The 14,485-nt window shown below is 40.6% G+C and overlaps 1 protein-coding gene across 2 annotated transcripts in view; it reads left to right on the top strand.

Moving 5' to 3' along the window:
- LEO1 (LEO1 component of Paf1/RNA polymerase II complex) overlaps nt 1–14,485 on the top strand; it is a 73,051-nt gene that overhangs the window by 25,873 nt on the left and 32,693 nt on the right. The window contains exon 1 of one of the 2 annotated variants that reach the window (XM_040492705.1): nt 9,040–9,342. The exons of the other annotated variant lie outside the window; for it this stretch is intronic. Within the exon in view, the coding sequence (XP_040348639.1) occupies nt 9,285–9,342 (58 nt within the window). The 5' untranslated portion in view covers nt 9,040–9,284. Of the gene's footprint in view, nt 1–9,039; nt 9,343–14,485 lie in introns of those variants that run through there. 2 annotated transcript variants of the gene reach the window in all.

The following is a 14,485-nucleotide window of genomic DNA, read 5'->3' as shown; positions in this document are numbered from 1 at the left end:
TTTTTTCCTCAAGTGCAACTTTTCATAGGAAGTGTGCTGAGACATTTTCCAAGCCCATGTTTGCTGTCCAAACATGGACATTTGCATAGGGAACAATTATCAACTAGTGTTTTGCAGTTGACACTTGGATCTAAAGTAAGTTCGTTTAAAGACAGTGAGAGGGAAAACAATAAAGATGGTGAAAGGAAAGAGATTTGAGAAAAGGGTTTCCTATCATTTTGGAAAGCAGCTTAAATTTTATTATGAGATGTAGATTTCTGTCTTTTTCTTGACAGCCTGAAAACTCTCCCATGAGGTAATTAGGTTTACATTAAAAAACTTTTAGGGGCGCCTGGGTGGCTTGGTCGGTTAAGCGTCCGACTTCGGCTCAGGTCATGATCTCCCGGCCCATGAGTTCGAGCCCCGCGTCGGGCTCTGTGCTGACCGCTCAGAGCCTGCAGCCTGTTTCGGATTCTGTGTCTCCCTCTCTCTCTGATCCTCCCCTGTTAATGCTCTGTCTCTCTCTGTCTCAAAAATAAATAAACGTTAAAAAAATTTTTTAAAAAAGAAAAAAAACTTTTATAAATAAATTTATTTATTTATTTTATTTTGAGAGACAGAGAGAGAGAGAGAGAAAAAAACATGTGAGTGGGGGAGGGGCAGAGACAGAGGGAGAGAGAATCCCAAACAAGCTTCACACTGTCAGCACTGAACCGGATTTGGGGCTCTATCTCACTAACTGTGGTAGGGCATCTAGGGCTTGATGCAGTAAACTGTGAGATAATGATGTGAACCAAAGTTGCTCCTCAAATAACTTCTATCACTCCAACTGAGTAAACAGAGCTTCTATTAAAAAATTACTTGAGGGGCGCCTGGGTGGCGCAGTCGGTTAAGTGTCCGACTTCAGCCAGGTCACGATCTCGCTGTCCGGGAGTTCGAGCCCCGCGTCAGGCTCTGGGCTGATGGCTCAGAGCCTGGAGCCTGTTTCGGATTCTGTGTCTCCCTCTCTCTCTGACCCTCCCCCGTTCATGCTCTGTCTCTCTCTGTCCCAAAAATAAATAAATGTTGAAAAAAAAATTAAAAAAAAAAAGTTACTTGAGGGGCACCTGGGTGGCTCAGTCGTTTAAGCATCTGCTGTCAGCCCAGGTCATGATCTTGGGGTTCGTGGGTTCTAGTCCCTTTCCAACTCTCTTCTGTCAGCGCAGAGCCCCTTGGGATCCTCTGCCTCACTTTCTCTCTGCCCCTCCCCTGCTCATGCATGCACCTACTCTATGTCTCAAAAATAAACATTTAAAAAAAAAATTACTTCAGGCCCACCGTGGATTATGACAATAACAACTGTCATTTATTAGTCTAAGAACCCAATTGAGCCCTGGGTCGACTCTGTGCTGATGGCTCCGAGCCTGGAGCTTGCTTCGGAATCTGTGTCTCCCTCTCTCTCTTCCCCTCCCCTGCTCACACTCTGTCTCTCTCTCTCTCTCTCAAAAATAAATACGCATAAAAAAAATTTATTAGTCTAAGAACCCAAGATTTACTTATTCTTCAGAATCTGAAGACTTCTATAGTCATAGGATTCTGGATGCCAACGTAGTAAAAAAAACATAGTTGAATAAAGAATGTACTCCCTAAAGAAAAATTTTCCCCAATTATTCTAAAACTAATGCATGTTTATTGTAGGAGACTTGGAAAACATAGAAAAGAATAAAATACACTAGTCCCCTTATCTGCCTCCCAGTGAATGCTATATATATATTTATATATATATATATATATACACATATATATATGCTATATATATATAAATATGCTATATATAAATATATATATACACTATGTTTTTTTCCTGTACATATATCTATGATAAAGTTTAACATAGAAATTAGCCACAATAAGAGATGAACAAAATAACTAAGAGCTAGCATTATTAGTAACTGTAGAATTCAAATATGAAGTTTTGTTTCATGCTTTTTTATTATTTATGACAGTTTTTTCCTGCAGGATGACTATTTGTAATCTTTAGCTTGTTTACTCGTTTTGCTGTTTTGGTTTCTGATCTGTCATGTTAATTAATATAGAATTTTGTGTGTGCGTATAGATTCTAAAACAAGTCTCACTCTTCTGACAACAATAAAAAATGTTAATACAAAAGAAATAACTAATAGAACCATTATAGCAATGTAGTGTAATAAAAGTTATGTGCGTATGGCCTCTCTCTCGAGTATCTTACTGTGCTGTACTCATTCTTCCTGTTGCAATGCTGTGAGATGATAAAATGCCTTCATGGTGAGATGAAGTGAGGTAAAGGATGTAGGCACTGTGACTTAGTGTTGGGCTACTCGTTACCTTTGGAGGACGCGTTAGGAGGGAGATCATTTACTTTTGGATGCGGTGACTTGACTGTGGGTACCTGAAACCTTGGGAAGTGAAACCAAGGAGAGGAGGGGACTGCTGTAAAATAAAAACCTGAGCATCCTGAGTTAACGAAGCAGTATTGACGTTTTGGTATCTATCTTCTTACTATTAAATTTAATTGAATTTTGAACACAGTCACTGGGTATAAACTCAAATGTGTCAGGAAGTACACAGTGAGTGAGGTTTTTCTTCTCTTCCCTCCTCCAGTCCCCTAGCTCCTTTCCTTGGTTTCCAGCTTTTGTTGCAGTCTTCCAGAGACAGTATATCCATTTATATGGTACACACACACATTTCAAGTGTGATGGTAGCTTTATATACACCATATTCAGAATGTTTTTCCCCCGGAACTCATGTGTCTTGGACCTTTCCATATCAAATGGTAAACTATTCCTCACTAAAATTATGACTGTGTGTGACATTTTAAAAGTCAAATAGTACTACTACACTTAAAATACTCAGTGTTTACATAACTATGACCAAGCAAGTCTTTTTTTTTTTTTTTTTTAATTTTTTTTTTCAACGTTTATTTATTTTTGGGACAGAGAGAGACAGAGCATGAACGGGGGAGGGGCAGAGAGAGAGGGAGACACAGAATCAGAAACAGGCTCCAGGCTCTGAGCCATCAGCCCAGAGCCCGACGCGGGGCTCGAACTCACGGACCATGAGATCGTGACCTGGCTGAAGTCCGACGCTTAACCGACTGCGCCACCCAGGCGCCCCGACCAAGCAAGTCTTATTAGCTGTGTAACCTAGGGAAAAACCACTTCGTTTCTCTGTGTTTCCTTCAGGTTCCTTATGTATAATATAGGAATATATTAGGAAAGAATAAGTTAGTTCTGGCCCAGAAGCCCTTAGCCACAATTCTGAAATCCAAAAGCTCTAAAATAAAAAGTACATAGCATTTGGTAGCAAATGCTGCCGGGAACTGACCTAAAGCTATTTAAAGTTTTATCACTCTTAGTTTGGATTTTTGTACATTTTGCCATAGAAATTTAATTTTGATTTGGGATATATCGTCTTCAGACCTAATTAGATGTGTTGAGGAATAAATATATATATGCTGTATTCCCTTTCTAAAATCTGGGAAAATATCCAAATCTTGAAACATATGTGGTTCCAAGAGTTTTGGATAAAGGACAATGGATCCATATGAAAAGCACTCACAACAGCTCCTAGCAGGTGTAGGTATTATGTGTTATCTCTTATTATTACCAGCTGAGCCACATAGCATTCTGTAGCCTTTGGAGGGCTACATTTCCTGTTTCCTTGGAGGTAATAATTTCCTTGGTTTTCTGTTTGCTTAGTTTTTTTTTTTTTTAATTTAAGTGTTTATTTATTTTTGAGAGAGAGAGAGACAGAGTGCAAGAAGGGGAGGGCCAGAGAGAGAAGGAGACACAGAATCTGAAGCAGGCTCCAGGCTCTGAGCCGTCAGCACAGAGCCCGACACAGGGCTCAAACCCACGAACTGTGAGATCACGACCTGAGCTGAAGTCAGACGCTTAACTGACTGAGACACCCTGGCTCTCCTCTGTTTGCTTAGTTTTAATGTGTCAGGTACAAATTTTTTTATACTCTAATTACAGGAAAATACCCATTCAAAATATTCAAACACATCAGATATGAATATACAAAACTAAGTGTATATATTTATGAATTTATTAGTATATTCTTTTATTGTGTCTCATCTTCCACCAAAATGCAAGTTTCTGAGAACAGATGCTTGGTCTATTTTGTGTTCTGTTGTATCTCCCGTGCCCACAATAGTTTCTGGCTTGGAGAAGGCACTTAAATCCCTATTGGATGAGTGACTGCAGCAGGTATTCCATTAGCTGTGTGTCCTTCTCAGACTGCTCTCTCTGGGAGCCTTCTGTGCTCTTGCTCCATTCTGGACCAGCAGCCTTTTAGGATCATAGGGATTCCTTTTGCGTCTTTCCAATCTTGGGGTTCCTTTTCCTCTAAAGCTTTTCTGTTCCTTGGTTTAGTTCTTCATTTTGGTGGGTCACATTTCATAGACTGTCAAGTACTTTAGTAACTCTTCCAATTGCTATTGCTATATAACAAACTACCTCAAAACTTGTGGCATTCTGCCACAACACCCACTCATTGTCTTCTGGGTTCTGTGAGATAAGAATTTCAGAAAGTCTCAGCTGGGCATTTGTGACCTGGGGTCTCTGACTGAGCTTGTCTTCAGATGGAGCTGGAACCACAGGAGGTTTACAGCAGCTGAAGGCTGGTTAGATATTTCTCTCTCTCTCTTTTCAGATATCTCTTTTTATGTAGTTGAGGACCTCTCCATTTGGTCTGTGTGTCTAGTTTGGGCATTTCATGGTATGGCAGCCTTAGGTCTCCTTATATAGATGCTGGCTTACACAGAATATTATTATTCTTTCCTTGTACTTAATGATAGGTTGGTTGGATACAGAATTCTAGAATGAACCATTTTCCTTAAGGATTTTGTTTTCTAACTTTCAGAATTGTTGTTGATAAAACCATTGTTAATTCCAGATCTTTTAAAGTTTTTAATTTAATTTTTTTTTTTAATTTGAGAGAGAGAGGGAGAGAATGTGAGTGGGGGAGAGGAGGTGGGCTGAGGGGGGAGAGAGAGAATCTTAAGCAGGCTCCGCGTTCACTTCAGAGCCCAATGAATGGCTCAATCCCACAACCCTGGGATCAGGACTGAGCCAAAATCAAGAGTCAGACTCTCAAATGACTGAGCCACTTAGGTGCCCCAGTTCCAGATCCTTTCTATGTCAGCTGATTTTTCTCTCTCTAGAAGCTTTTAAAATGTTCTCTTTATCCATAGTGTTCTGCAACTTCGTGTGAATCAGGAAATAGATTTAAGTAAAATAACATAAGTTTTGCTTGGTTGAATTTTACATTCTGCTCAATTTTATGTTTCGAAAAATGGGTTCCTTCCCATTACTTCAATAGTCTAGCTTGAATCAACCTGTCTTGGTCTACTTGGACAGCTTTGATAAAATACCATAGACTAGGCAGCTCATACATAACTATATACACATATATAACTATATATACATAATTTGTTTCTTACTGTTCTGGAGGTTGGGGGGCCTAAGATCAAAGTGCCAGGATGACAGCATTCTGGTAAGGGTCCTCTTCCTTCCTCCTGGTTCACAGCCAGGACTTTCTTGCTGTGTCCTCCCATGTTGGAAAGGGCTAGGGAGTTCTGTAATGTCTCTTTTATAAGAATTTGAAATCTATTCTTGTGGGCTCCACCCTCATGACCTAATCACTTCCCAAACTTCCCGCCTTCTAGTATCATTACTTTGGCATTGGGATTTCAGTATGAATTTTGAGGGGACACAGACATTCAGAATATAGTACTAAGAAACCTTTCCTGACAGACTGCCATTCATGTTGGTCATTTTCTGGCTTTCCATTCTTCAGGACCTGTATATAGTTTATAATTTACTTCTGAAACTTAAATTCATCAGATGTTTTACACTATTTTCCCTCAAACTTGTGTATACACATACACACACACACACACACACACACACACGTTACATATACCATGTTTGCTATTATTTTTATATCCCTATACCACCCATTGCAGAGATCCAATTCAGCAAAGAATCTAATAAAGGCAGACTATAAGTGAGTGCTCCATAGCTTCCAAGAAATGAGCTGCCCCATTGTTGACTCATGGCTAGGGACAGAAACTGCAGGACTTCTCTCTTCCTCTCTAGTTCAGACCAAACGGTTCTTTTTATTTTATTTATTTATTTCTAATGTTTATTTATTCTTCAGAGAGAGACAGAGCATGAGTGAGAGAGGGGCAGAGAGAGAAAGGGGGACACAGAATCTGAAGCAGGCTCCAGGCTCTGAGCGCTCAGCACAGACCCTGACACCAGGCTTGAACTCACAAACTATGAGATCATGGTCTGAGCCCAAGTCGGACGCTTAATGGACTGAGCCACTCAGGTGCCCCATCAGCCTGTTCCTTTTAAAGGTTAGCTCCGGGGCACCTGGGTGGCTCAGTTGGTTAAGCTTCCAGACTCTAAGATCAAGCCCCTCTCTGGCTGCGTGCTGGGCATGAAGACTGCTTAAGATTCTCTCTCCCCATAACACGTCTGGGTGGCTCAGTCAGTTAAGCCTCTGACTCAGGTCTTGATTTCATAGTTCATGGGATTGAGCCCATGATGGGATTTTCTGTCTCCCCCTCTCTGCCTCTCCCCTGCTTGCTCTCTCTCTCTCTCTCAAACTAACTAAATGAACGTTACAAAAAGAGGGGGCACCTGGGTGGCTGTTGGTTAACTGACTTCAACTCAGGTTCATGAGTTTGAGCCCCACATTGGGCTCTCGGCTGTCGGTGCGAAGCTGGCTTGGGATCCTCTGTCTCCCTCTCTCTCTGCCTCTAGCTCTTGCTCTCTCAAAAATAATAAAACATTAAAAAAAAAAAAAAAGATTCTTTCTTCCTCTCCCTCTGCCCCTCCCTCACTGCTGCTTATGCTCCTGGGCTTCTCTCCCTCTCTTTCTCTTATACTGTTTCAACTTGATGTGAACATAGAGTTTATAAATCTTAAAGGTATTCTTGTTATTTTGTAAAAATACTTGTAATAATACAGTAATTGTGCTGTGTTATATAATCAGTCTAGTTGAATCTCTCTGGAGATATTGTGGGTGTATCAAAGGTCACAATTCTGAGGATCTATCTTCACCTTATGAAGGCAGAAAATGGGGAAAAAGAGACAACCTCTCAAAAATTTGGTAACAAGGTAAAGCTGCTCTGTAGTTGTTTTATTTAATCACACATTTGATAGATAAAATTCTCCATCCCTGTGAGCAAATCAAGAGATAATCTTAACACCCAAAATTAAATGAATCAAACACAGGGACACCTGGGTGGTTCAGTTGGTTAAGCATCTGACTCTTGATTTCGGCTCAGGTAATGATCTCATGGTTCATGGGTTTGAGCCCCATGTCAGGCTCACACTGACACTGCAGAGCCTGCTTAGGATTCTCTCTCCCTCTCTCTGCCCCTCCCCCACACATGTGAGCATGCTCTCTCAAAATAACTAAATAAAGTAAAAAAAAAAAATGTTTTGAAAACACAAACCCAATAGGACGAACTTCTCTGAAGTGAAAAGATCATCTTAAATACTCTAAACATCAATGAAAGTGACCTGGGTGTAACCTCAGGCAAGCAGTACATCAATGATTGTGATTGATTTGGCTGAAATCTAGTTGAATGTATTGTATTTTGTATGAGGAAAGGCAATGAATAGAACAATGATCAGTATAAAGTAGAACAAAAACAAAAAAAGTAAAAAGCCAGAAGTTATTTGTTTTGCATTTTTATTCAAATGAAATCAACACAAAGTCTATTAGTCACGAACATAGGCACTGTAATTCAAGACTGAATAAGTGCACTTTTCAAAGATAGTACTCTGAATGAAAATGAATCACAAATTGAATACTTATTTTTCCAGTATACCCAAAAGTTTTAAAGTGATTCCGTCTACCTAGTCTTACACTTTCCATTTTAAACACAACAGCTCTAGAATTGATACCATATCCACTTGAACCCTGTCAGGCACTCTTATCTGTAACAAAAACATATCTCATAATCTCCAGATTAAAAATCCATATTGCTTGTCCAAGATCAAAACCCTTATGAGACAAAACCCTTATCTGAACTAAATCAGGTAATAATTTAGCACAAGATGTACATTTTTTTAAAAAACCAAAATATAAGCTTTCTAAAAAAAGACCTAGTCTGTAACATATTCAAGTCATTCTTTCTTTAAGCTTCAGTGAAGCAAGAGGGTTTACCTAGCAGTAACCTATTATGAAAATTCTTACTGTCTGATTTTATAATGTACAATTATAGCCACATTTCCTACCAAAATAAAACTTTTTGTCAGCAAATGAACACAGTGGAACCCTCTGAATAGTGTTTTTCCAGTTGCATGCTGTAATCCACTAGTAAATCATGAAAGCAATTTAGTGGGTTCACTGCTTGCTGGCATTAAAACCAAAACAAAACAAAAGCTGAAATAGAATAAAGGAGAGTAGGAAATCTCAGGCAGCATCTTAGTGGTAAAGAAGTATTGTTTTGTGAAATATTTCATTTTATACAGTAAGTGTATAGTGGGTTAGGATGTAAAATTTGTTTGAGATACACTGCTCTGAAACTGTAGTTGTCAAAAAGCGGTCTGAAGAAAACCCTTTCAAGGGGTCTGAGAGGTCCTGTCTGTACGAGGCTAGATTTTCTTCACATGCCTTCAACCAAAACATTTCTCAGTAGACTGAATGTAGAAGCAGGTATGAGAATTAAGCTGTCTTCTAAGCCAGACATTAAAGATCTTTTCAAAATTGTAAAACAATTCCACTCTTCCAATTTTTTGGTTTTGAAAAGACTACAGTCATTTAAAATTTTAAAATACTATTTATGTTAACCTGTTATTTACACATTTTGAATTTAAATTTAATATTTGAATTGCTTTAATTGCTAATACATTAAATAGCAACAGATACAACCTACACGAAATGCTCTATGGAGTTGTCAACAATTTGGGAACCGCTCGCCAATCTGAAACAAAGGACTTCAGGCCTGATTCGTGGCAGGTTTAACTCGGTCTAGGCCCTTCCGCCCAGCGACTCAAGAACCGCCCACGCCGCGGACACCCAGACGGGAGACGCCCCACCCTCTGTGAGAGTGCTCGCAAATAGGAACGGATATCGACTAAAGGGCGGGACTTATGCTCACAGTGGACAAGGGAGAGTCAATGAGCAGGCAAATACCAGGTCACAGAAGGAAAGGAGGCTTTCAGCGAATCTTTGCGACACTGTCGCGTTTCGTTGGTTCCCTGCCGTAAAGACAGCCGCGGAGGCGCCCCCAGCCGAGGCAGTGGCGGACGTGCGGGTCGATGGCGGATATGGAGGATCTCTTCGGGAGCGACGCTGATAGCGATGCTGAGCGTAAAGGTGGGATCGGTTGGGCTTCAGGGGAGCGGTGCGTGTAGGGGCTTCTGCTGCAGGAGCCCGAAGGCGGTACGGTTCCGGGTCTGCGAACCCTGAGGTGTTACGGACCAGTGGTGGCGCTTCCTCCACGCCTGCCTCAGCGCCCCCTGCACTCCTGGCGGTACCAGCCTCCCTGGGCGGGAATCGGAGAGACGAACACGGAGTGTGAGGCTCGGGGTTCTTGGTGTCCGTGGAGCATGCGGTGCTTGGGAGCCGGTGGGGTGAAGGCGCGGGGCAGAGGTGGCGGCGCAGGAGAGCCTGCGCGGCCCGGGTAAGAACCTGGGGGTCCTGCTCTGTCCTGTTTTGCACAAGTGAGCGCAGAGTAAGATCTGTTTGTGAATGAATGGATAGTAGGTGCTCGGGAATATGGGTATGAGATGGACGAATTTGCAGAGGGGCTCAGAAAGCCCTCTTGATTGAAATCAGAGTGGCGTGATGCGGAGTTTGAGATGTCTGGGTGAGGAAGACTGGCAGGATACAGGGGTAGGGCTTTACATAGGCGTTATGCACCGGAGACGATGTGTCTTGTGAGAACCTGTGCAGAAACTGGAATTTCTTGAGTCTATGGTATTAGATGGAGAGCATATGGAATCTGTGTTTGGAGAGGAGAAAGGGCTTGTTGATTAAATGAATGATTAGTGGTGCATGGAAGTACTTCTGGCACAAGGACTGTGGATGTTTGAGTTTGAAATATGAATAAGAGTTATTTGAAGTGACAAGGGCCCCAAGACCAAGTTCAGAATTCTTGAAAGCCCCCAGGCTCAAAGTAACGTTATCTACTTTTTTTCCTTAGCAAAATGCATTATTGTTGTGGTTCTTTTTTTCTCTAACTCCAGTTTATATTTTTGAGTGTAGTGAAGTGAGCACCAGGTGGAAATCTAGTGTGAGGGCTCCACTGAGATGGGTATTCAGGAGGTTCCAGTTGGGATGAGTCTGGAAATACAGAGTCCTGTATACTAACTCTTCTTCCATTACCTTTGCTGGTGTTTTCTTTTCCCCCTTATTTTTACTTGTTTGTATCCCATTTACCTTTCAAGGCACAGTTCTATGTGAACTTTCCCATGACTCACTGTCATGAAGTTGTTCATTCATTCAATAAGTATTAATTGATCCCCTATTATGTTCTAGCTAATTTGGTGGGTGTCGGGGACAGAATGATGAAAAGGTTGTCTCCCCGACCCGTAGGCTTATGTGGATGCTTAATACATATTTGTAAGTAGTTGGATAGAAAGAAACAATAGTTTAGTAAGATGTACCCTGCATTGCTTTCCTGTTGCTAACCCAGTGTATGGAGAAGTGATGTGTGGAGAGGGTTGCTTTTCTGGGCTTCATGTTTTACTTTTGTGTGAGTCTGTTGCTGCTTTCTTCCACGTTACGGTTAGATAATAGGACACTGTAGGATTGACTTACAAATCTGTCCTTGAAGATTGCTTTGGTCTTGAAGGTAGTATGGATGTGACAGGGCAATTCCTGTTAAGCCTAGCATATTTCATTAGTAAGACAGTTGTGGAAAATAACTACACCTGACAAATATCTTGCCGTAACAATGGGTAAAATCTCTACCTAGGCTCAACATTTCTTTTATGTATAATTGTGTCAGGTGTCTTATTTCTTTTAACAGTGTTTTGTAGCTTTAATTGTAAAAATCTTGCACCTCCTGAGTTCAATTTACTCCTAAGTATTTTAGTCTTTTGAATACTATCTCAGGTGAAGTTGTTATCTTAATTTCATTTTTGAATTGTTCATTGCTAGTGTATAGAAATATAACTGATTTTTGTATGTGTATCTTCTATCTTGCAACCTTGCTGACTCTACTAGCTGTAATTAGTTTTTTGCGCGTGCATTCTTTAGGATTTTCTACATAAGAGATCTTGTCATGTACAAATATAGTTTCACCTCTTGCAATTTGGATGTTTTTATTTCTTTTTCTTGCCTAATTGCCGCAGCTACAACTTTCTGTACAATGTTGTATCCAAGTGGTAAGAATGGATATGCTAGTCGGGAGAAAGCATCCGTGCCATCACAATTACATATATTAGCTGTGGGTTTTTGTAGATGCCCTTTTTCAGGTTGAGAAAATTCCCTTTTATCCCTAGTTTGTTGAGTAGTTTTATCACGAAAGGGTGTTGGATTTTGTCAAATGTCTTTTCTCCATCAATTAAAATGCTCACTTTTGGGGGCACCTGGGTGGCTCAGTTGGTTAAGCATCTGACTTTGGCTTAGGTCATGATCTCATGGTGTGTTTGTTCTAGCCCCACATAGGGCTCTGTGCTCACAGCTCAGGGCCTGGAGCCTGCTTTGGATTCTCCGTCTCCTTCTCTCTCTCTCTCTCTGCCTCTCCCTCGCCTGTGCTCTCTCTCAAAAATAAACATTTTTTAAAAATGCTCACTTTTCTTGGGGTGCCTGGGTGGCTTAGTTGGTTGAGCATCTGACTCTTGATTTCTGCTCAGGTCATGATCCCAGGGTTGTGGGATTAAGCCCCATGTTGGGCTCTGTGCTGAGCCTGCTTAAGATATTCTCTCTCTCCCTCTCTCTCTCTCTCTCTCCCCCCCCCCTCCCCCGCTCTCTCCCCTTCTCTCCTTCTGCCAGTCTCTCCCCTGCTTGGGCTTGCTCCTTCTTTCTCTCTAAAATTTAAAAAAAAAAAAGCTTACTTTGCTTTATTTGGTTAATATGGTCACAATAATCTTGAACCACCATTTATTCCTAGGATAGCTCCCACTTTGTCATATCCTTTTAATATGCTGTTGGGTTCAGTTTGGTAGTATTTTGTTTAGTATTTTTGCATTTGTATTCATAAGGCTTATTGGTCTGTAGTTTTCTTTATTCATGACATCTTTGGTTTTGGTATCGGGATAATGCTGACCTCATAGAATGGATTAGGAACTGTTCCCTTTGCTTCAAAGAGTTTGAGAAGAATAAGCATTAATTCTTTAAACATTTGATAGGATTCATGAGTGAAGTCATCTTCTGGTCCTGGGTGTTTGTTGGTTTTGTTTTGTTTTTTTTTTTTTAATTTTTCTAATATTTATTTTTGAGACAGAGATAGAGTTGAGTGGGGAAGGGGTAGAGAGAGAGGGAGACACAGAATCCGCAGCAGGCTCCAGGTTCTGAGCTGTCAGCACAGAGCCCAATGTGGGGCTCAAACTCACAAACTGTGAGATCATGACCTGAGCCAAAGTTGGACGCTCAACTGAATGAGCCACCCAGGCGCCCCTGTTGGATTTATTTTTTATTTTTTCCCCAGTAAGCTCTATGCCCATCATGGGGCTTGCACTCACGACTTTGAGATCAAGATTCAGACACTCTACCTACTGAGCCAGCCAGGCTCCCCTGAGATTTCTCTTTTTTTTTTTAATTTTTTAAAAAATGTTTATTTCTGAGAGAGAGAGAGTATGAGCAGGGGAGGGACAGAGAGAGAGAGGGAGACACAGAATCTGAAGCAGGCTCCAAGCTCTGAGCTGTCAGCACAGAACCCAGTGTGGGGCTCAAACTCATGAACTGCGAGATCATGACCTGAGCCCAAATTGGATGTTTGACTGAGCCACGCAGATGCCCCGAGATTTCTCTTTTTTTAATGTAGGTGTTTACAGCTACAGATTTCCCTTTCAGCACTGCTTTCTCTACATCCCTTACCTTTTGGCATCCTGTATTTTCATTTTCATTCATCGGAAAATATTTGTAATTTCCTTTGTGATTTCTTCTTTGAGCCCGTGATTGTTTGAGTGCATTGTTTAATATGCACTTGTGAATTTTCGAGATTTGCCTCTGTTACTGAATTCATTTTCATTCCATTGTTGTCAGTAAAGATACTTCACATGTTTTCAACCTTCTTAAATGTACTGAAATTTGTTTTGGATCGTAACATATGCTCTAACCTGGAGAATGTTCAGTGTGCACTTGGGAAGAATGATGGTAGTGGAGTGTTCTATTGATGTCTATATGTGTGGTTGGTTTATAGTATTATTTAAGTTCTCTGTTTCCTCATTGATCTTCTGCCTAGTTCTGGCTGTTATTGTAAGTGGACTATTGAAGTTTCCAACTGTTGTTTTTGGACTATTTCTCCCTTCAGTTCTGTCAGTTTTTGTTTTTAGGTGCATATATGTTTACAACTATTATATCTTCATGTCAGATGGTCCCTTTTATTTCGTAATGTCCTTTTTTATCTTGTAACAATTTTGTCTTAAGATTTATTTTGTTTAATATTAGTATAACCACTATAGCTCTCTTTTCGTTACTATTTACATGGAGTATCTTTTTCCATCCTTTCACTTTCAACCTATTTGAGTATGCGGTTGCTGATGCATAGGGGCCCTTGTACCCCAATGTTTATAGCGGCACTTTCAACAATTATGGAAAGAGCCTAAATGTCCATCAACTGATGAATGGATAAAGAAGATGTGGTTTATACAATGGAATACTACTTGTCAATGAGAAAGAATGAAATACGGCCTTTTGTAGCAACGTGGATGGAACTGGAGAGTGTTATGCTAAGTGAAATAAGTCATACAGGGAAAGACAGATACCATATGTTTTCACTCTTATGTGGATCCTGAAAAACTTAACAGAAGACCATGGGGGAGGGAGAGGGGGAAAAAGTTACAGAGAGGGAAGGAGGCACACCATAAGAGACTCTTAAAAACTGAGAATAAACTGAGGGTTGATGGGGGGTGGGAGGGAGGGGAAAGTGGGTGATGGGCATTGAGGAGGGCACCTGTTGGGATGAGCACTGGGTGTTGTATAGAAACCAATTTGATAATAAATTTCATATTAAAAAAATAATAAAGTGAGACTCTTACAGATAATTTGCAAAAAAGTAAAAAATTAAACAAATAGAAATTCATTTTGCCAATTCCTGCCTTTTCATTGGAGAAGTTAATCATTTCTGTTTAAAATAATTATTGATAAGGAAGCACTTTTGCCATTTTGCTATTTGTTTTCTATATGTCATATCTTTTTTGTTCCTCAATTCGTATATTGTTCTCCCCCCCTTTTTTTAAAGTTTTTATTTATTTGAGAGGGGAGGGAGGGGCAGAGAGAGGGAGACAGAGGATCCAAAGCAGGCTCCATGCCATCAGTGTAGAGCCTGATGTGGGGCTCAGTCCCAGAA

This window comes from Herpailurus yagouaroundi, unplaced genomic scaffold (assembly GCF_014898765.1).
Source record: "Herpailurus yagouaroundi ecotype Mexico unplaced genomic scaffold, PumYag 184, whole genome shotgun sequence".
NCBI classification, from domain to species: domain Eukaryota; kingdom Metazoa; phylum Chordata; class Mammalia; order Carnivora; family Felidae; genus Herpailurus; species Herpailurus yagouaroundi.
The sequence above is the reverse complement of the archived record's forward strand: the minus strand, read 5'-3'. Positions and strand labels throughout refer to the sequence as shown.